Source organism: Lynx rufus, unplaced genomic scaffold (genome assembly GCF_022079265.1).
Source record: "Lynx rufus isolate CCGP_SWC_20201006 ecotype Redwood Valley unplaced genomic scaffold, mLynRuf1.p SCAF_14, whole genome shotgun sequence".
NCBI classification, from domain to species: Eukaryota; Metazoa; Chordata; class Mammalia; order Carnivora; family Felidae; genus Lynx; species Lynx rufus.
Genome location: NW_025814828.1, coordinates 7,318,256 through 7,341,962, shown reverse-complemented (window position 1 = coordinate 7,341,962; position 23,707 = coordinate 7,318,256). Strand labels below are relative to the sequence as shown.

Genomic DNA, 23,707 nt, shown 5'->3' with positions numbered 1-23,707 from the left:
TCAGAGCCCGGAACCTGCTTCAGATTCTGTGTCTCCCTCTCTCTCTCTCTCTCTGCCCCTTCCCCGCTTGCACTCTGTCTCTCTGTCTCTCTCAAAAACAAACAAACAAATAAATAAGACTAATAACCGTGTATAAACATACGAGGAGAATCTCCGAGGACTGGAAATGAAAGGAAATGTAGAATGGTGAGGGAAGGCTGAAACTGGGCTGCTCATGAGAAGTGGGGACGAGACAGAGCAGTGGGGACCTGAGGGCCACACGGCGGAGACAATCCCGCACGGGACAGGAGACCCAGGACTCCCCAGGTACATCCTGGACTCGTCGCTCCCACCTTCTCTGGAATTGGATCCAGATAGAATTCTCAGGGAAGGAAACAGAGGCACCGAGTCATACCAGGATCTGTGCCTCTCTGACACACGGGTGTCTCGTGGGAGGGTCCTCGCCAGGGAAACAACCTCGAGCCCCGTCATCAAGAGTTCGGGTTCTTAGGAAGTGTTGCACGCAGGAAAATATGGAATTGCTTTTTTTTTAATTTTCGAATAGGCTGAGGAATAAATAAGAATGTTTCATTCTCTTGAAATCATGAAGGAGGGAATTGCATCCTGGGAACAGGAAGAGAAAGTAATTCAAGAAGAGGGAGCTGTGATAAAGAATCTGTAGGAAATGAAAAAGGTGGTCCTTGGAATAAAAAGAATCAGGCAATAGGATAAAGACCAGATTAATAGGCTTAACTTCCTTAAGAATGACCAGAGAGATTTCTGCTTCTGACTTACACATCTTAGCCGTTAAATAAAAGTGATTATTTTCCTGAATACACCTTCCTAAATCTAAAATTTTGGAAAGTAGGAGAAGTAAACACTCTGAGAAAGCAATTTCACCGTGTAATGAGCTATTATCACCTTTATGAAGTTGTAAATTTTCATAATCCGCCCCCCATACTCTTTTCAAATCCTTTCTCTCAGGTGGCATTACAAATCCTCGATCTGTTTTCTTTTCCACAAAATTTCCTTCTGTCCCATATGTCCGCTGAATTTGTGAATTGTCTGACTTTTGAAACACATAGTCACCCTAATCCTTTGCCTGATCTTGGTCCGTGACATTGTTCTAACCCCTGCCCGTGGAACGCGCTTCCCCGCACACACCTTCGCGTCCATCCCATCTTCCCAAGAAATCCCCACTCGTTCGCCAGACACTCCCTCGCCCATCCTTCCACCCGCGCCCACCCTTCTCGACTCAGCGGAAAGACTGTGTCCTCCGGGAAACCTTCTCCAGGCGGCCCCGACTCTGCCCCTTGGCTCGCTTAGAGCATCTCTCACCCAGTGGCAGTGCTATCTCCTTGTGGACGGGGAGTGGGAGTCTCTATTTTTGCTTCCCCAGTATCTCTCAGAGTCTGGCTTTTAGTAGAAACTCCGTAAGTACTTGTAGGAGTGGATAAATGAATGGATGGCATAAACGGAGAATGAGAAGTGGGTTATTGTGGTTGAAAATGATGTTTAATAGTCATTGCAGGGAGCTTTAACTTTGATGTTCTCAAGGAATAGGGAATAATTCTAGATTCGTAAGCAGGATAGTGATGTGAAAAATGTGGCCTTCAAGGAAATTTGATCTGGCATTGATAGGTTGATAGGCAAAGAAAAGAAGTGTGTGCAATAAAATGTACCGTGAGTGAGTAAATGTGTATGGCGAGGACCTCTTATATCTCATAAATGCCTATAAATAGTCATAATGTCAGCGATAGCCGGATAATTCAAACCTTCCTCTGAGGGGCTGGCCTCAGCCTGCCCGTAAGATGGTAAATCCTAAAAATCCAATAATGGTTGATTTGCTGTGGGAATATACTCCTTATATTATTGCTATTTCTGATTCAGGTAAAGAAGTAGAAATCCAATTACCTCCTTTCTCCCTAGTTCGTGACCTATAACTAATTATTCAGGTACATGTGCCGGAGTTCGTACGAGAAGCAGGAACAAAAAGAATGAAATTCGAACCTTTTTTGAAGGTTCTTTTAAATGCAGCTTCTCAAAGCCGAGCTTAAATCTATAAATCCTTAAAGCTGCATAGATTTCATTGAGGTTTCTGAAAAATGGATCGGCTCTTCCTGAGTATGAGTAATTTTGTGTATGCTGAAGTATTAAAAGTATGCCGCATAATATTTTTCTTCTCTTTTTGAACAGCAAAACTTAGAGAGTAACCTCACCAACCTTATTAAGAGGAACACGGAACTGGAGACCCTCTTGGCTAAACTCATCCAAACCTGCCAGCACGTGGAGGTGAGTGTCTCTGTGCGCTGTGTTTCACGTGAGAACTGACAGACCGCTGGGCTGGTTTATCCCCTTGGCTTTTGCATTTTTAAGACGGCAGTCTTCTTAAAATTAGATCTTTTGGAGAAGCCAAATAGAAGAGATGCACAAAATCGAAGGAAATAGAACCTCGGAGAATCTCTCCCCGCGCACTGCTTTGTTTTGCCCCCACTGCTGTCTCTGCCTCTGTGCTCCCACGACCTTCCCCCTGTGTCTCTGTGTCTATGACCAAACCTCCTTCCAGGGACACCAGTCGTCGGACTGGGGCCATCCTACCCCAGCACGAATTCACTTCAACTTGATTACGTCTGCAAAGACCCTACTTCCAAATAAGGTCATACTTGCAGATACCGGGAGTTGGGACTTGGATGTAATTTTTCCGGGGCGGGGTGGGGGGGGGAGAACATGATTCAACCCACCGCAGGTGTCTATAAAATGCATCTTCGCTGTCACATATGTTTCCATGAAATTGACCACTTGTTGGGATTAAGTCAAGAGTGTGCTTCGAATGGATTCACTTGTGGCAAGGGTGTCTCCAGGGAACGTTTTGAGCCTTGTTGATTAAACAACACGGTAAATAACAGTGAACAAGCATAATGTTTTCATTATTGTAGGGTAAAGTGAATATGTGTTATAGGAATAAATGGATGAACAAAATGGAATGATCCACGTGCTATATTTTATTTTTATGATGTGACGGCATTTGACGTTTAGGACAATCAGAAAGAATAATTTCTCTCCGGTAAAAAAAAAAAAAAAAGAAATTACCTGTGTTTTATGGGGAAATCTTACAAAGCCTTTACAGATTGGGTGATCATTCCATTCAATTTCAGCTAGTGACTTCTTAAAGCACTCAGGGTCTGGTTTCCATTACGGCCGGTAGCGGTTTCAGAACAACGGTCTTGCTCCTAATGCGGTATTAGTATGGCTCGAATTTACGAAATGCTATCGTTGTAACGTGTAAAACTGCTTTCTATGATGTTCAGCAATTTCGAATGATTGATAGAAATTTATAAGCAGATTTTGTTTTGATGCAAAAAGATGAGATATTTAGCTGTGATAAAGGCTTTCGAAATAAAGCTACTTACTGGGGCGCCTGGGTGGCTCAGTCGGTTGAGTGTCCGGCTTCGGCTCAGGTCGTGATCTCCCGGTTTGTGGGTTCGAGCCTCGCGTCAGACTCTTGGCTGACAGCACGGAGCCTGTGTGTCTCCCTCTCTCTCTGCCCCTCCCCAGCTCGTGTGCTTTCTCTCTGAAAAATAAACATACATAAATAAATAAACAAATACATAAATAAAGTTACTACTGAATTGATGTTAGCAGGCTTGCAAGGAGACACATGGAGGCCATGAGAAGTCATGCTAGACAAGGAGTAAAGAATATTCATTCATTTTACTGTGTTTCTGAACAAAGCCTCCAAATGGAAAGAAATGCCTGCAGGTGAATAAATTTGGTATTTGGGAAATTTCTTCTAGACAAAAATGAAAGAAAACGAATTATGAGTAGAAAGTGATGCCAGGACTACCTATGTTTTTACATGTGGCTCTTATTCATAATTATCAATATTCTCAGAGTGTAACTTCCCAGCAGTTGAGCATCCAGTTCTCATACAGTAACCAAATGGGTCCGTTGAGGATTTATCGAGGTCACTGGTGAAGGACCGGCAAACAGTGGGGGTGGGGGTGGGGGTGGGGTGGGAGTGCGGGAGGAAGGGCGCTAGAATCAGGCAGCTGAATGAAATGCAAAACTGGTTGGTGACGTAAAGGGCAGTAAAGTCATAACGTTTGGGCAAAATGAGTTACATATCATCAGTTTTCTCCAAGTGTCCAAGTTGACATTTAACTTTGCAGAGACTAAGCCTCCAGTGAGAGTAAATAGAAAGCCGAACTCTGTGACATCCCAGCCTGAGGAGTTCCATGACCCTTCCTTGGGCGGCCTCGGTGGAGGATGTTCTCCCACCGCCCCGGCAAGGGCGCACAGTCTTCTTGTTGCCTTATTTCCGCGTGTTGGATGACTTTCTGCTCTGTCTGTTCTGGACACCGTTGATCTATGAGTTGTGTTCACTACACAGATATTTCCGGGCGAGGGTGTGCATTTTTGCTTCCGGCCGGTGACGTCGGTTGGTTAAAGCGCCACGCTACTCTGTTCGTTCCGTTCGTGGGGGGGGGGCATCCACTGTGCTGGGTGCCGAGGACCCACCGTCTTGTCCAAGACAAAACCGTAACCCCTTGCCGTAAGAGAGGTACGGACTCCGTACTTGGAATTTCAGAGAAGCAAGACGTTTCTTCCAGCTGGGTGTCCCAAAGGCAGTGCCTGATGTGAGCCCGCCTCCAAGGGTAGGCGGCCTTGAAACCGAGGCACGGGGATAGAATGAGAAGGAGTGTATGTGCGCACAGCAAGTAGTTCGTTCTGTAGACACACAAGGTGTGTCGGGGGGGATCAGTAGGAACCGGCTTTCGAGAGCGGAGAGCTAGGTGGGCTTTAATAATTGCATCCTTGTCTAGCTATATGTGCTCTTGAAAGTTGAATGAGGGATTGAGGAACACAGAGACTTGGGTAATTTTCACAGCGACAACTGGCCTCCCTGATTCTTTTCAGGAAGTGATATTTTTGCCTAATGGAAAGTTCGGATGGACCTCTTAGTGCAAAATGCGCTAAGTGCACACCCAAGGGAAAACCTCACAGCACACTACTGAACTCCAAAAAGCCGGTGGAGTTGGTCAGGCACTTTTAAATGCAGGCAGTGGAAAAGAATTTCCTGGTTCGCATCCTAGGTTCCTAGACTGTATTTCTTCCTTTTCCTCTTCCTGAAGGTGTCCTTGTTTTCGGGCATGAGCATTCCTAGGGAAAATAATCCCGTGACTCTCAATTGTTGTAAATCAAATCAATGAATTCCCACCAGATCCTGAGGAAGTGCCACATCCTTATAAGTCCACACCTCCTTCCTGGGATTCACTTCTGCTTTTCTTTAGAATGAAAAGAGTTTGAAGGTCTCCCTCCCCCCACACATCCCCATTGTTTCATAACTTGCGTATACAGCGAGGGTAAGCAAATGAAATGGCTCTTAGACAGTAAGTACCAAATCTTTTTTTTAATGTAAGTTTATTTTTGTTTATTTTGAGAGAGAGGCAGAGAGCGAGCAGGGGAGGGGCAGATAGAGAGAGAGACAGAATCCCAAGCAGGCTCCGCGGGCAGCACGGGGCCTGACGCGGGGCTCGAAATCACGACCCGTGAGATCATGACCTGAGCCGAAATCAAGAGTCAGATGCTTAACAGACTGAGCCACCCAGGCGCCCCAAATCTTTTTAAAACTAGAATGAAGGCCGAGGCAGTTCAGGCCTCAGGAGGGGAGAGATACTGAAGGAACAGTATCAGGTAGACTCCCAAAACGTGTGTGCGTAATGTGGTGGCTGGGATTCTAAAAATGAGTGGGTTTTTAGCCACTGGGCTTTGGTTTCTTCAGAAGAGGAAGACATTAGAGAATTCTCTTGGGATGAGTTTAGCGTTAGTTCGTCTCAGCCTCCTCCCAGTTTTATTTTCAAAATCAGAGGGCCTAGTTTAGTTAAGCAAATACTGACATGTTTCCAATTCTCCACACATTCTGAGAATCGAGTCCTTTCACAGAGACTGTAACACCTGGGCACAAAAGAGATGTTCCTTTGGGGAATTACAGGTGGCCAATGACTAAATCCGCTGAGAGATGGTAAAGAAAGACTGGGCAAGGGTGACTAATTAATTGCCAGATCAGAGTGGAGAAGACAAAGGCTTTTTTTTTTTTTTTAAAACAAATTCCTTTTGCCATTGTTTTTCACGCTGAGTTTTTAAACGATCTTTTTCTTTGATTTTAATGGAAACTTTGTTCTTTTGCTGGCTTTCTCTGAGTCTTGCCACTGCTAGATGACACGTGAAGTGACAGACTTCTTGGGGGTGAACTAAGGGCAATTTCATTCCATTTTTGCCCAGATATTGGGCTCCGTGAATTGAGAGGGAGGAGGGTAATATGTTACAGTAGCTTGTAAGAAACGGTTAAAAACCTTGATTTGGGAAAGCAGGGGGTCTGTAAAAGACTTTTTCAGTCATTTACCACATCCTAAAAGCACTCAATTGTAAGCTTTGAAATAAGAGGAAAAATTGCTGGGTTAAAAAGAAACATGAGGTTTTTATGTTTATTTTTTTATTTTTTTATTAAAAAATTTTTTTTTAATGTTTATTCATTTTTGAGAGACAGAGCATGAGCAGGGGAGGGGCAGAGAGAGAGAGGGAGACACAGAATCCGAAGCAGGCTCCAGGCTCCCAGCTGTCAGCACAGAGCCCGACGTCGGGCTCGAACCCACGAACCGCAAGATCATGACCCGAGCCGAAGTCGGACGCTCAACCGACTGAGCCACCCAGGCGCCCCAGGTTTTATGTTTAAATTAACTTTATTATACAGTTTTACGCAAAAGCGCTCTCTCCCTCTCTATGGAAACCTTGGCGATTGCTCTGTCCACAGCCATCGCATAAAGACCAGCATCTGAACGCCAAATGTGCTGTTTGTGTTTTGTGGACAGGTGGCTGACCTTGTACGACATATGTCCCGCTGGGGGCCAACTTGAATGTGCAGAGTCATCATCTCTTGTCACTTGCAGATGAGGGTTAGATTCCCACCCCATCTGAGCCCTCATGAGAATGCTCTCAAGGTATAATTAGAGTCAGATTCTGGCCTCCTGAAACCACATCATCCATGGGGTCTCCATCTAAGTGGCTCTGGAATGGCGATCATGTGATAGGACAAATATGGTGGCATTCAAAACCTGGGTTATGAGCCACTGTGGTAAAGGCTGCTCTCCCACGTTCAAGTCTTGGGATTCCCAGGACAGACTAGAAGAAGATTGACTACTGCATGTGTATAATGGCTATGTATCCAGTTTGCTAAAATGGACAGCTCATGTATCAAACTTCACTTTTCTCAGCCGTGGAGATTGAGTGTAATTGTTTATTAAAGTAGTATGTAACACATGCTTGAAACTCTTTCCTTAGATTCATTGTTCTTGTCTTTAAAAAAAAGTTTCATAAGGGGGATTGGATCCTGTTACCGTCTTAGGTATATTCGTGAGGAATTGTGAGAAGACATCAGCAGTAAGTCTTCCAGTCTTGTTTTGGAATAAGAGATCAGTCTCAGGAATGACTGAATATAAGGCTTAGTTAGTTTGGTATTACTTTGAGAATGACATTCCCAAGTTTCAGCTTTGAAAGTTGTTTAAAAACACGATACTGGGAAACCTGGGAGGCTCAGTCGGTTGAGCGTCCGACTTCGGCTCCGGTCATGATCTCGCGGTTTGTGGGTTCGACCCCACGTCGGGCTCTGTGCTGACAGCTCGGAGCCTGGAGCCTGCTTCGGATTCTGTGTCTGCCTCCCTCTCTGCCCCTCCCATGCTCATGCTCTCTCTCTGTTTCTTGATAATAAATAAATGTTTAAAAAAAATTTTAAAACATGATCCAAACCTCTCCTCACCTGCTATTCTTTCTACTTTGGATGGGATGAACTATTGTGTCATATTCAGAATCCTACCAGGTGGCTTGGATTGGAGTGTGAGCACATGTACGTGCCTCTGAAGATAGTTCCTCTGAACATATTTCAATGTAGTAATGCAGATTTCCAAAGCTAATACTTAAATGTGAAATAATTGGCCTTAATTGGGGCCCAGTGGATGAGCCGTGGGAAAGAGAGAGAATACATGTATCTTTATTTAAAATTTTTTAAGGGATATTTATTTATTTTGAGAGAGAGAGAGCCTGTGAACATGCGGGGAAGGGGCAGAGAGAGAGGGAGAGAGAGAGAATCCCAAGCAGGCTCCACTGGGTCAGTGTGGAGCCCAATGCGGGGCTCAAACCCCATGAGAACCGTGGGATTATGACCTGAGCCGAAGTCAGACGCTCAACCGACTGAGCCACCCAGGCACCCCAAGAATACATATATCCTAATGTGGTTTCTCCCCATAGTATAGGAATTCTTCATCGTGTCTCCCCTACACTATTCCACACACAACCTCCTTGCCTGGAGATCATTCATTCACTCATTCATTCATTTATTTTTGGAGAGAGAATGTGCATGCGCAGGGGAGAGGGGCAGAGAGGGAGAGAAAGAGAGAGAGAAAGCGAGAATCCCAAGCAGGTCCCGCGCTTCAGTGCGGAGCCCAACTCGGAGCTCGATCCCACAACCCTGGGATCATGATCTGAGCTGAAATCAAGAGTCAGATGCTCAACCGACGGAGCCCCATTTAAAAAACAATTTTATTTAATTTTTTTTTCTTGCCTTGAAATATTCAGATGGTGACTAGCACAATAAGGATGCTTCTGGCATGATGTAAAGAATAATAAGGATAGGTCGGGACAGATCTAAAAAATGGCCGCTGTGGTTAGTTCTGACTCCAGCTTTCATATGAGATGGTGGTAGTTGAATGGATCCAGTTGCGGGAGGACCGATCGCAGGTGAGAAGGTGACTGTCAGGTAGATTGTGTCTCATGATTGTGCTCGTGCCTGCCCTTCAGAGAGATAAGCGGTCCCAACCGTCAATCTGTCATTTTGTTACTGGACTAGCCTCTTTTGTCTCTGGGTCTCAATATCTAGCTTAAATTCTATTTCTCAACAAATGAATATAAAATTGCTTTTCACGATAATCAAGCTGAAATCATCTCTGTACCTAAGATAATTACAGAGTGGGAGAGAAATGGGACACATCATCTTTTGCCTTCATTTGATTCACTTCTGTTTTAAATTGCTAAATGTTATAGGGAAAACTGAAGAGCTCTGTTCTGATTTTGAAATTCGCCAGCAAAATAATTGAGTCATGCATATAAAATGTTCGTTAACAAGAGCACAATTGTAGCATTGATTATTTTCGTTTGAAACAGAAATATGAAATTTGAAATTCAGCTATTTAAAAAGCCCGAGGCTACCACTGCGTGTAAAAGGCTTTCAGTGAGGAGCAGCACAAATAAAGATTTTTACAACCAAGTGAGGTAACTTCCCGGCCTGGGAATTTATGATAGAGCTTTTACTATGCTTTTAAAAGTATTTTCACTAGATAGAACATCAGGTTTCTATATAGGAGGTGATGAAAACTATCCTAGTAGCCTAATTCTCTGACCAGGCAAGCTCGTTTGGGGCTGTGGTAAGTTCAAGAAAGCCTTCCGTCTGTTTACGTAGGTTGGGAAGATGGCACCTTGTCCCTCCTTGCAGATGTTAGAAGGTGATTACCGTATCGAGTCTCACAGCTCCACAGCGACATGTGGCTGTCATGTAGAGAAGACGACAGTGGGAGGACTTACACAGATATACACCAAAACAAAAACGACCACTTACAAGGTCCCACCATGACTTTCTGATTTTATTATCCCAAAGCCTGTTGAGGTGAATGTCCTTCAGATGACCATGGATATGTGACTTGAAGGCAGACGTAACAAGAATCAGCCAGTAAGACAAAAGGGGGGCAGGGTGACTGAATCTAATCAAGTAGTAAAACAACTTGAGTGGTTACTGAACTTCAGCTACCCAAACCAGGTGATAGCATTGAAAGAGATGATCAGAATCTTAGATTCCTAGGGGAGTTCTCCCGGCAACAAACGATCCCATCTGCTGGGAATTGGAAACCCTGTCCAACTCACCATAACAAGCATACTTTGAGATGATCAGTTTGCCCCCTTTAGTAAAGAAAGTTCTTTTTCTCCTCCCCAGGAAGATTGAGGAGTATGTGTAAAGACAAAGACCGAAACAGTATCTATAGAATCAATGTTTTGTATTACAATGTGGAGCGAAAAACATGAATTTTAAGGGTGTGTAGCATTTAAGAGAAAATGGCATATTACAGAAATTTGACAGGCGAGCTTTGAAATTCCAATCCGAAACACGTAATTTCTTTTAGACCTGTGATTGTTCCGTTAAAAGTGTAAAATAGTTTGTTTGAGACCAGTGCTGGGAACGTTCAGGAGAAAACTGGAGTTTCACAACATTTGTAAGTTTAATTTATTAGATTTCTAAGAGCTACTTAAGGACGTGAGAAGGTTTACCTTGTTAGGGTTTTAATTTTACACCGTTAGGCATTTAAAGTGCTTATAAAGTAAGTTGAATATGTTACATTTATAAATGCAATTTAAAATGTTACAGGAATTTGGTGATAAAAATCAGAACAGCGGTTACCCATGGGCTTTCTGGGGTGAGATATTTTATGTCTTGGTCAAATTGTGGGCTATGTTGGTTATCAAAATCTATTGACTTGTCCCTTAAGATTTATGCATTTTCCTGTAGGTAGATTTACTTCCATTAAAAAAAAAATGAGTACAGGAACTGAATCAACTAATTAATATATGGCATTGACTGTTTAATGGAGTTATGTCTGTTCAAGTTGAGTGAGTTAAACATTGATTCAGGATCCCCCCGAGAGTGATGATTCTTGGTTTTATAAAATTTGTTGGATTTATGAATAGAATAATGAGATTCACCATTTGAATTTAAAAGCCTAAGGAAAACACCATGACGATTTGTTGATACAGGTACAGTCCTTGGCCAAATATCCACGTGCTCTTCAAACACATGTCTTCCGTCTCCTGGTCGGTTGGACTCCTCGGGAAGCAGGGCGCTATCTTTCTTTTCCTAGTATCTCCTGCGTTCAGCACACGGCACGTGGCCAGGGATGAGAAATCAGGACTCTCCCAGAGAGACCAGCTGCTTCCTTCTGCCCTCCCTCTGTCACTGGTGCATTTGTGTCGATCAGTGCATCAGATGAATTCTCATCCTGAAGGGCAGAAAAAGGGTCCTTCTTCTTCTTTTTTTAAATTTTTTTGTTCATTTAGTTTTTGAGAGAGACAGAGCATGAGTGGGGGAGGGGCGGAGAGAGAGAGGGAGACGTAGAATCCGAAGCAGGTTCCAGGCTCCGAGCTGTCGGCACAGAGCCCGACGCGGGGCTCGAACTCACAAACCACGAGATCATGACCTGAGCTGAAGTCGGAGGCTCAACCTACTGAGCCACCCAGGTGCCCCGAAAAAGGATCCTTCTTGAGAAGACGGTACACAGGACAGGGTCTCTATGGTGGCACATCTCAGCAGCCGTAATTCCTGGAGGCAGTAGCTGGATGGCTGACGCACACTGTGAGCTCTTCCTGGCACAAGGTCCCTGTCACTGGCAGAGGGCTAGGAGGACGGAAGTCAAGGATGAGAGAACTGTCCATTGGGTCGTTGCTGAGCCCTTAAGGGAGGTCACAGTGGGCCTTCCCCGTCCCCTTCTTGCACAGCTATCTCCTTCCTTTTGATGTTCTGGGATACCCTCTCTATCCCTTCTGGTTTGTAAAAGAAAAAAATGGCCAGACAGCCACTTCGAAACAAGTTGGGGGAAACACTTTTGGACACTTTCACACATGTAGGATGATGGCCAGTCAGCCTAGGTCTGAAGATGGCTTACAGGCTGACATTTTCTTTTTTTTTTTTTTTATGTTTATTTATTTTGACAGAGAGAGAGAGCACGAGCAGGGGAGAGGCAGAGAGAGAATCGCAAGCAGGCTCCACACTGTCAGCGTGGAGACTGATGCGGGGCTCAAACTCACGAATCGTGAGATCATGACCTGAGCCAAAACCAACTCGGACGCATAAACGACTGAGCCACCCAGGTGCCCCTAGAATGACATTTTCAGTATTAGGCTCTCTTGATCTTCAAACACACGTTTGAAGCGCATGCGCGCGCGCGCGCGCGCGCACACACACACACACACACACACACACACACCCCAGAACCTCAAAATCGGCAACTGACAAGCATCTGAATTCTCTGGTCTTTCCTTTTCTCTTCCAGACCAGGTTAGATTCCTTCTCAGTGTCCTTTTGGCAAAGCCCAGCTTGTACGGTGACAGTGCTCTGTAGTTTGTGTCCCATCTCCCTCCTACCACCCTCAGCACCTTCATGGGCACCAGCTCCCCAGTTTCAGAAAAAAACCTTAGGAGAGCAAGTAAGCAGGGACAGCTTCGGAGAGAGACGGTGACTCTCAGTTGTCGTAAATCAAATCAAGGAAGTCAATTTGAAGAAGGTCAAGAGAAGACCACCCCTCCCCAGAGTTAAGCCTCCAAATTCACCTTTTTGCCTTAGCCGGGCTCTGTGTGAGTGCGATGGGTCATCGCCAGCTCTCCGCGGTGGACCTCAGCGTGGCTTTTCTCAAGGGGCAGTAAGATATGTCTGGCTCCGGGGTTTCTGGTGCAGTTAATTCTGTGTGCAGCCGGCGTGTGTGCTAGTTGTTCTCTAAGGGAGTCATCGTCTTTGGAGGGCAGAGTTTGGGCCCGCGTGCCACTTTGCACGTCGTGGGCACCCAACAAGTCCCCAGGATGGCCACCCGGCCCCCGCTGACGCCCTCCTCGTTCTGGGAGAGGTGGGAGCGTCGTCATTTCCTCTCGCGGACATTCCTCAGCTACCCAGACCGTTGCGGAGATCTCTGGAAAGCAGTAGCTTTAACCACCTAGCCTGGGAGCAGAGAGGGACCGCTTGGAAAGTTTAGTTGGCTGGCAGAATCCTAAGAAGCACCGAATGAAGACTTGCGGGGTTCCTAGTTTTATAGAGAGAGCTCGCAAGGGCAGTGTTGGCACGATCATTTTTGGTGCAAGATGTTTCTTCCTGCAGCATGCTACCTGAAAATAACGGCGCCGAAGTGACGATATCCGAGAGGAAGGTGGTATTCTCTCATACCGGTGACATAGCCTCCGTCCCATCTTAACGAAACGCTGACCTGGGTCGGGCTCTGGCTACTTAAACAAAGGTCTGCTTTAATTTTTGCAGAATAAAGTATTTTTGCCTTCTGTTTTTCATGAAATGGCCTTAAAGAATTCCTCTTGTTTGTGGTCTTGAAAAAATCAGAACTATGCCCGTGAGGCCCGCCTTGAAGGCTTCCATGAAACAATAAGAAGGCTTTGTTCTTGGTAATAACGTTAAAGCAAGCAGTGTTTCCATTACCTGGCAGGATGCCGCCTGCCCGCCACCCCCTGATCCTGACAAATGTAAACAGAGCATTCTGTTTCCCAGTTAGGAGGTGAGAAGACAGCGTCTTTCAGATAATGGAGGGAGGGAGGCAGGGAGAGAGAGAGAGAGAGAGAGAGAGAGAGAGAGAGAGAGAGAGAGAGAGGCACTTCTTCATGTAATCCCTAACTTAAGTATTTTAAGATTCAGTTTTACTCTAGAAGACCGTACATATTAAGCTTAGAACTGGAGAGCCATTGTTTTAAAAAGACAATAATAATTTCACAGTGAGTTGGAATGATGGAAAATCCAAGGGTCTCTAGATAAAGAAATACATATATTTTAGTCTGACTCACTAGATTTCACGTGTTTTCTTTTCAGGCAACTTTGCCTGTCATTGCTCAGCTTTAGACCCACTTGTGGTCAGTTGTAAATGAACACTTGTGGGTAGATTGTGGCCCGAAGGAAAAAACAACCAAGGTCAGGATAGACAGCACGGCCAGATGCAAACTCTGTTCAGCCCTGCAATTAGTCAGAAGTCGTTGGGGCTGTAGAACAAACTGGATGAGTGGGACACCGGTGCCCTCTGACCCCCTCTAGACCTCTTTCTTAAGAAACGTCCAGACCGTCGTCCCCTCTGATGTAGGCACTTCTGTCTGTAATGGTCAGTGCCAGGCGCTTACAGCGCTCACCAGTCCTATGTTTCCTGGCCCGAGAGCTTCTGGAAGCCCGTAACACTCTGCCTGGGGGCTCCCCCACCCGGGGTGCCCAGCCGTTAACTCCAGAGAATTACTGCCCAACCACCCCCGACAGCCTCCGACCAGCCACCCATGGGAGATATTAGGTAAATCCCACCCTTCCTCCCCATCAGCAGGACCGTTCTGAGTTTCCCGGTCTCCCACCGGGATTAATCTGCAGTCGGCCACCGTGGTCTCGGTCAGACACGCGCTTCTGGCTTCATGCCCTGTCTCACCTCCCCACCCCTACTGGTGTTCCCCGGCAGCTACTTATATTTCCATCCCTGTCCCCTGCCCTGCTTCCTGGAAGCATCTCTTTGCCCTCCCCCCCCCCCCCCAGCTCACGTGTTCGGTTTCCCTAAAGCCTCCTGTCTTTGACTTTATTTGACTAAATGTGAATATTATTAAACACTGGGCATCACAGATATTGAAAGATCAGTCTGTCTGCTTCTGCCGGCATTCCGGAGTGACGACACCCAGGCAGGGCTTCATAGATGTTACTTGGGGACGCGTCCGACAGACAGAACGAAGCTTAACACTTTCCAGTCTTGCGCCCAAGTGCGAGTCCTACCAGTGATACAGTCGAGTGTATTTCACGTAGTGTGAGGGATGCTGAAGAGCAAGGTCCGATCCTCATCCTCCTTAACTTTGCGGGGCGCCAGATGGCATCTATCTTTGAGTAACTCAAGCCCGAATAGGACTTCAACCTTGTATTTTTCCAGTCCATCACTACTCGGGAATCGCGGCACAACCACTAAAAAGAATGCCACTTAATGAGAAATGACATGTGAGACTGAAAATGAGTAATGTAAGGTCATGGGATAGAAGCTTCCTCTTTCCATTAGAAATGACTTCCCTTCCCCGAGACGGATCACCTCTGTCCTCCCCGGCACTCCATTAACTGTCCCGCGCTGTAAATAATTTTTTTAGCTTCTGACCACAATGCGATTTTTGCCAAATACATTAGTTGAAAATTACTTAATAGAAAGCACCGCTTTTCAGAAACTTTATGAAAAAGACTTGATAAGCCCAAGTGTCCATGACAGGTTAATAGATTTTTTTTTTCTTCATTCTGTGTGCCCAACCCAAACGGAAGGGTGTGGAGCATTTATTTTATAACGTGTGTAATTAATAAGAGAGAGGAAGGGAGGAGTTTATTGTTTTTGAATGAATTACGAGCAACACCTTCCATTCCGCTTCTTCATTTTGGAACCGCTTTGAAGAAAACTGGTATCTATCAAGCACCTACTATGTGCCAGAGAGCTTACGGATATTTTCATTGAAAGTTTGCAAACGAGGAGACCTTCCTACACAGATTCAACACATTTTTCACACCAGCGGCTCTTTGATTACAAACTCCATGCTCTTTTCCCCTTTGCTCGGGGTTGGCAAACTATGCCCCTTGGGCCAAGTCCGACTCGTCACCGGGTTTCACAAATAAGGTTCTGTTGGAACGCAGCCACACCCATCTGGTTCCGTATCGTCAGTGGCTGCTTTCATACTACAACAGCGGCACTGAGTAGTTACAACAGGGACCATATGGTCCGCAAAGCTGAAATATTTACCATCTAACCCTTTATAGCAAAGTCTCTCGCCTCCTGCGGTACATCATGGAAGGCTCTCCTCTGTCCCCTCCCCGTTGCATCAGGAAGGAGCCCTTAAGAGAATGCATTGGGGATTTGAAAATAACTCCCCAAATTCTGGAGTTAGTCCTCATGTTATAGCTTCCAAAGCCATCGTTTTGGTGAAAGACGTAGACGGGAAAAAATTTGGATTCCTGCTATCAAGTCCCCCAGGTAATCAGCACAGGCTGACCGGTCCTGGAACTCGTACTATTGTCCTGTGTGGACATTCCAGATAAACAGAATCTCTTAACAATGGTGGTAGTTAACATTTATTGAATAATTGCTACATGTGAAACATTTTTCAGTGGCGTTTCACGTGCTAGTGCGTTTGGCTCTGAACCACAAGCTCCCCTAGGGTTTCTCTGCCTCGGCACTGGTGACTTTTGGAGCTGGACGGTTCTCTGCTGTGGTGGGGGCTCTTCCAAGCATTGTTGGATGTTTGCTGGGCCTCCACCCACTAGATATGAGACGTGGCCCCCGGGCCCCTCGTGACGACCAGCAATGTCTCCAGACATTGCCAGCGGTCCCCCAGGAACACCCGATCTACCCCGTAAGAGTCGATATTGAGGGACTTGAGAAATGGAGAGTTTAAGCAAATGCCTGAGAACATACAATTAGGAAATAAGGAAGGCCTGGCATTCCACCCCAGGAAGACTTTCTAGGGAGCCTGAGTTCTGAACTACTGCCTCCCTTAGCCCTGTTCACTCTAAATCTTCTCACCTTGTCTGACGATTTCGCTTTACTGAAAAACGAACAACGTTTCGGATGGGCGCGTTGTCTTTGCTCCTCTTGGGGGGATGGGGGGGCGGCAATTCCTTTGTGTGAAGCTTCAAGGTTTTAGGTATTAGGAGTGGTGTTCTTGCCGGGCAGTTTTATTGTATTGTTACAGTTGTGTTTCATTTATAAGAAGGCTTTTATTGCCCAGCTCACCACAGTGTGTTGCCACTTTTAATAGCGTCTCACTTCCTTATCCAACATTCAAGCTCCATTATCTTAGAAACCTCCAGAAAGGAGGATTTTATCGTGAGGTTCCTGGGAGCTGTTTTTTGATCCCATAGCAAAAACATAGCAAGATCCCGTGTGGATAGTCCATCAATATGCAGAATTGGTCTCCTCTGGGCCCAAGCATTTCCCCGCACGTCACTCCATGGTAAAGGCCGGACTATGGTTAGCACCGTATGAAGGGATTCCGTCTTTTTATTTTTCTGAAAAACATTTCTTGGGCTTTCGAAAGTTTTAGTCAGATGAATAGATTAAATATCACAAAATATTCTCCTGTACTCCGGTTTCTGCCCCAAAGACAGGGACCCTGGGAACTTGGCCGCTCTTCCCCCTCTCCTTTACTTGAGCTACGTCCACAAATATTTGACTTCGGTGTGAGAGAGTTTCAGGGTGAAGATTACATATAAACATATTAGATGAATTACAGTAATACGGTCTGCTCTTACTCAATTCTCCTTGGCTCAGTTTTATATACAAACTCAAGTGTTAGAGTCGCTTTCATTGTTCCTTCTGGCAGCTCCGTCTAACTTCTGCCCCAGGGTCTGGAATGTTCATCGCAGCTGCCTTTGGCAATAAAACCCGAAGCACCCTCAGATCCTCGTATTTCCCTTTGCACCTGTGGGATTGTTATAGATGTTGTAGCATAGAACAGTATGAAATAATAGTGTTATTAAGACATAATCTTAACACCGCCCCCTTTAAATTTGGATGCGGACTCAAAATTACATATTCTTCTTTTTTAATTTTTTAATGTGTGTTTATGTTTGAGAGAGAGACGGAGTGTGAGCGGGGGAGGGGCAGAGAGAGGGAGACCCAGAATCGGAAGCCGGCTCCAGGCTCCGAGCTGTCAGCACAGAGCCTGACACGGGGCTCAAACTCACGGACCGTGAGATCATGACCTGAGCCGAAGTTGGACGCTTACCGACTGAGCCACCCACGTGCCCCTCAAAATCACATATTCTTAGTAAGAGAGAAAAACAACGTAGCATAAAATAAAATAGGGTTTTAATCTTTCTCCAGGTCACCTTCATTTGAATCGTGGTACAGCTTTGCTTTTGCCATGAGGACCAATTCTAGGCACCCCTCCTTCCTCAACGCCCTGAAATAAAATGCCCTTTTTCCACCACATAAACCTCATCCTCTCCAAAACTTCCTCCGCTGCGTGCATCTGTGTACGAATAGAAAGTGACCTATCAAGGCCGCACATCCTTCTCACGAGAGGACGCGAAGGGTCTTTTCTCAAAATCTAGAGATGGCTAACTCATTTCAACAAAGCGTTTAAGATGAGAAAATGAGGATTTCTTTTATTTTTGAATGTTTCTTTATTTTTGAGAGCGAGAGAGACAGAGCACGGGCAGGGGAGGGGCAGAGGGCGCGGGAGACCGAGAATCCGAAGCAGGCTCCAGGCTCCGAGCTGTCAGCGCAGAGCCCGACGCGGGGCTCGAACTCACGGACCGTGAGATCATGACCTGAGCCAAAGCCGGATACTTAACCGACTGAGCCACCCAGGCGCCCCAGAAAATGAGGATTTCTAAAATACATATTAGTCCAGTCTTACCCGTGAGAAGTGGCTAGATACTTTTCCCCATTGATGTTGTCTTCTAAGAGCGCCATAAAATATTTCTGAAGATGTTAAGGCCACATGTGTCTGCAATCTAATAAAACTTAACAGGGCGGCGGCGGGGGGGGGGGACTTTTTGCTGGCCATTGCTAACCACGTGCTCGGGAGAAAATAGCCAACATTTATGTTATCATTAACCAAGCTGGGGAATGAGTACGTGTACCTGCACATCCAGCAAAGGCAGATAAGCTTGGCACCCGGTGGCAACTTCCACGGGACTACAACTGACTGCTGGTATCTGACAGGAGCGTTACTGCAGCCGAATGGCCCCCAGCTGAATTCGATCTCAGGGCTAGGAGGCCAAGACAGGAGTGGTGGCCTTCTGTGCTCAAGTCATTGTTTGACTTTCCAGTTTCTCCTTCATTAGGCTGTCGAGGGTGAGATAGTCGTAGTTGGTCGAAGAGAAGAAGCAAAAGTGCCCTAGGAATAAGAGAGAGTGGGGTGCCAGCTCTACAAGCCAGACTGTTCTTTTGTGTCTTCCATAATCTCCCCTCTCACTCTACCCTTCCTGCTCCTAAAATACTCGTGACGATTATGGACACACTCGGTAGTAGGGAAATACAATTGATTCTCATTAATTGTGGTAGTTATGTTCTATAAAGTCGCCAGGAACACTGAATTGGCCAATACTGAACCATCGCTCTTAGGGGAGAAAACACACACACACACACACACACACACACACACACACACACACTAACCCCTCGCATAGATGATATGGTCTTAAATCCTGAAAGCAAGTCTCCTGGTAGATTCTATTGTCTTTATTTTATGAAAGAGAAGAGCTTCCAAAGTGTTAACTGACTTGCCTGAGGCTGGACCACTGACAGGTGCCAGAATTGGGACTCCAAGCCCATCCATCTGGCCCCAGAGCCAGACCTCCTTACACCACACTGCCCTACCCTTATTGTCTCCACCCTCGGACTATGGAAGAGCTAAAACAAGAAGGCTGAGCGTGTCCTTGTTCAACCTCAGCTGGGTGCTGGCAGGGTGACTTACATTTTTTTCGGGCTCTGAGCGTGCCCGACGTGCATGTGAAAAGGCCACAAGCATTGATTTCGGGTTACAAGTGGAGTTGTTAATTTTAGCGAGCGTACAAATCGCAAATACGGAAGCTGTGAATACTGAAGGTGCGCTGTAGAGTTTGTGAGGGGGTCCCTGTTAAAAGCAGAGTTGGGAGTGCCTGCAAACACCTTTTCTATATTTTATGGCTGGTTCCTTTGCACCCCTTCGAAGACTTCTCAGAGAATTCTTGACTGACCTTCAATAAAACGGGCCCTACTCTCAGGCACGGGCAATCACGTCACCCTCTTTAATTTCCTCTATGTACTAGTCATGAGCCGAAAGTTTCATTTATTTCTTGACTTGTTCGGCCTGTTCCCCTATGTTTGTATGTAAACTCTGTGATAGTGTGGACTTTGTCTGTGCCCAGCGCTGGAGTGCTGCCTGATATGCTCTCGGAACCCCGTCGCTATCATTTGAATGAATAAATGATTAGATGGGTGAATGAATCAATAGTTGTATGCGTGTCTTTCAAAGTGAGGGACGCGAGTGTTTTATAAGAATAGGCTTGAGCTTGCATAACATTGGCCGTCCCGCTCGCAGCCTCAGATAAGGCGTCAGGGCCTAAAAATGGGATAATAACACCTGAAAGAAGACATGAATCCTGACAGGATGCAGATGGGATCTGACTTTAGAAGAATTACTTTAGAGATGAAGTCAGTACTAAGAACTAGGGACGAGGATGGGGGGAATGATTCGTCATCCCTAATTATCGTCATCCCACTCTTGTCTTTAGGTGAGGGACCAAGAAGGTGGACATAGAGGTCTGTGAAAGAAGGTTTGAGGCTTGTTTCTTTCATCCTTAGGTTGGCTCTACTCAAAGCGCTTGTATTAGCCTTCGTGATTCTGAATCAAAAGACGTGAATCAGAAATCGAAGGCTGAAATCATAACCAAGAGCTGCCCATATAAGAAATGAAATCCAATCAAGTCATTAACTTCTTTTAAGTGACACATAAAACAGCAAAACTGTGGAAAACTTCTTTGTAGTGGGAGAATTTTAGAAATACAGGATAGCATTCAACTTCTTTTATTGTACCTTTTGGAATAGAAGCATGCTAGAGTTACAAAAATTTGGAAGCTTCATCAAAGTTTCAAAAGAGATTCAACTTTCCTGGTTTCAAAGGAAAGTCAACTCTGTGTTTTTTGAAAGATCTAAGGAAAATACTTGGCCTAAAATGAATGGATCATGTTTCCAAATTTCTGAGAAATTATATTTTGGGCCAGTGGTGGTTGTGGTATCAGCTTTCCCAAAACATATTTGGCTCAACAAAGTAGATTTCAGTCTACTTTTTTTGTAAAACAAATCTATCCATCATAAATATCAAATGGTCAGAATTTGGATTAAATCAAACCCCATGCTAGGATGGCAACTGGGACACTTTTCCTCCCGTGGAGTAACCCAAATCCCAATGATCTTGAGAGTGAAATGGATCCCAAACTAAATCATAGTCTATTAACAAAGCTACTTCTCGATGCAGGTGATACTACTTGAGATTTGTCTGTGACTTCACAGTGTGAGCTATTTCCTCAGATATTAGTTCATGTATTTACCACAATAATCCCACGTGGCTGAGACAGCAGATACCGTTCCCCTCATTTTACAAAATAGGAGAATTTTGAAATGGTTATCTTCCTGGACTTTTCCAACATCGACCTATGAGTAGAGCTAGTCCTCGACGCCACATTTCATGACACCTACCTCTAGAACTATTAGTGAGGTTGGATCCAGTTCAGTCAAAACCGGAATGTCATTAAGCACACAATATGTTAGCAACATCAAAACCTGAGGACTTCATGATACGGTCAATTGATTTTTGACAAAAGTGCTAAGACACTTCACTGAAGGAAAGAATAGTCTCTCCAGTAGATGGTGCTTAGGCAGCTGGCTATCCAGAAGTAAGAAGGCACAGTTGGACCCTGCTTGGAAGCATACGCAAAACCTAACTCAAAATGGTGCATAGACCTAAATGTAAGAGATAAAACTTCTAGAGGAAAACAGAGGCCTAACTCTTCATGACCTTGGATCGGGTTGCTTAGCTATGACACCAGAAGCACAGATGACAATAGATAAATAAGTAAATTGGACTCTATCAAAATTGTCACTCTTGGGGCTCATTCTAGAAGATACTTTTCTGTGTGTTTTTTTTTTTTTCTGTTTTTTTTTTTGAGAGAGCGAGACAGAGCACAAGCAGGGGAGGGGCAGAGAGAGGGAGACACAGAATCCGAAGCAGGCTCCAGGCTCAAACTCATGAACCACGAGATCATGACCTGAGGTGAAGTCAGACGCTTAACCAACTGAGCCACTCAGGCACTCCTCTCAAAGATACTTTTCAAGTATAAGGTGCTACTTTCCAGAAATTTCACTCTCTCCATCATAATGTGCCCATGGTTTCAATATGATTCCTTCCTTTTCACAGTTCAGTTGTAGCCAGTTATTACATTCAGTTAGAGGTCAAAAGGTAAGACAAGAAATTTCTTGAGAGTAGTGGCATTTTGAGTAAATATGTCCATGGATAGCTGAGTTTTTATTTGGGAATCCTCAAGGGAAATTAGAAATGACAACATAAAAGTCATGGTAAGAGAAACTGAGTCCAGTGGTGAACTTCCTCGAAATATTAGCCTGAGTTCCACATTCTGTACTTACCCATCAAAACGTCTTTTTTTTTTTTAATGTCTATTTATTCTTGGGGGAGAGAGTGAGACAGAGCGTGAGCCGGGGAGGGCCAGAGAGAGGGAGACATAGAATCCGAAGCAGGCTCCGGGCTCCGAGCTGTCAGCGCAGAGCCCGACGCGGGGCTCGAACCGCAAACCGTGAGAACATGACCTGAGCCAAAGTCAGACGCCTAACCGACTGAGCCACCCCGGCGCCCCTCAAAACGTCTTTTAATTTTCTCTTTTGTTCATCACATTCAGCAAGCATGTTTGCGTGCTAATCTGACATAGGACCTGATCTCAGGGTTTGCTGCAAATGGCCAGTGACCATTATCTTCTCAATAAGAAGATGTCTTGAGTAGTCTCTCTCCTGCGTCTCATAATAATCAGGAATAAAACGCAAGGAATCTTGGCCTCTGGAAACAGGACGTGATTCCTCTGAACAGCCATCAATGGATATTTATCCTGAACTTCTGACCCTACTTCCAGTTTATCTCATTCATAGAGAATGGAATTACTCCAGTTAAATAAAGTATCCCAAATCAGAAGGGCTTAATGACTGGGCCATGGCTCCTCCCTGAGATGTGGTAGAGTAATCAATGGTGCCATTGTCATTCTCTGTAACACTGCAACTTGCGTGCTGGGTTAAAATCATAAAACTCAAGCATGCTATCTCCATTTCCCACAGCTGTGATTTTGGGGTCTCTGTTTGCGAATAAGCATTTCAGAATTGTCAAGAGGTGGAGGAAATAGCGTGTGCAGAGTATTTCCCAAGCCCAGTTGCCAAGAATGAGCTAATTGTCACCCTGCCTTGCATATAATGAGTCTTAAAAACTTCAAATAAGGGCCATTCTATAATGATCTACCTTTCCTGGAGAATGGCTTATGTTCATTGTAGAATCTTGGTCTTTCGGACGTATACCAGAAGTAAAATTTTAAATTATGTCATAAGGTGAATAAAATATCCAACCATCCTTTTTCTTTTTTGGTGTTTTCATAGTGACTAAATGCAAAGTTGATGTCTGTATTTAAAAGAAGAGTTAAGTAAATATGATATAGTCTTGCTACGTTGCATTTGGAAAATGTGTCCAATGGACGTTAATGGTAGTCTGTCCTCCATAAAGGAATAATATTCGTTCTTTTTAAACTTACTTTTTATGTCTAATAGGCCAAAATTCCACTCTCTTTCAAGATATAGAAGAAGGAATTGCAAATATATCTCAAGTGTCGATTTCCAACTAGTTGGTAATAGCTGTGTATATGTTGTGTTAAGAAAGATTCTGTGGCTGAGTATGGCTTAGCAGAGAAGACTGCTATCATTGGATAATAGTGTTTTCCAAGAGTGTAAGGAAGGGAGTAGACATGTAAGTCCTATATTTTCCATCTTTGTATAATTGGAAAAAGAGTTAACATTTAAAGTATCTTTTAGTGATTACCCGAAACGTAGTAGTCTACATTAAAGAGCATTTAACAGAAAACAAAGGCCAAATTAAATGCTCACCATTCTATCTGTCCTATAGGTCAATGCATCACGTCAAGAAGCCAAACTGATGGAGGAGTGTGATCTTCTCATTGAGATCATTCAACAAAGACGACAAATTATTGGAACCAAGATCAAAGAAGGGAAGGTATGATTTCTAGGGCAGAAGATACCATATTCTCCTGGAGAGGATGTCATACTCCCATGCATTTCAATAGCTTAGGAAATATTGAATACCCCCTTTTTCTATATTTTCT

The 23,707-nt window shown here is 44.8% G+C and overlaps 1 protein-coding gene across 2 annotated transcripts in view; it reads left to right on the top strand.

Annotated features, from left to right (window-relative positions):
• Positions 1 to 23,707, top strand: part of MID1 (midline 1) — a 100,720-nt gene that overhangs the window by 33,811 nt on the left and 43,202 nt on the right. For both annotated transcript variants that reach the window (XM_047076356.1, XM_047076355.1), the window contains exons 2-3: positions 2,176 to 2,271; positions 23,491 to 23,598. In XM_047076356.1, coding sequence (XP_046932312.1) covers positions 2,176 to 2,271; positions 23,491 to 23,598 — 204 coding nt within the window. The remainder of the gene's footprint in view (positions 1 to 2,175; positions 2,272 to 23,490; positions 23,599 to 23,707) is intronic.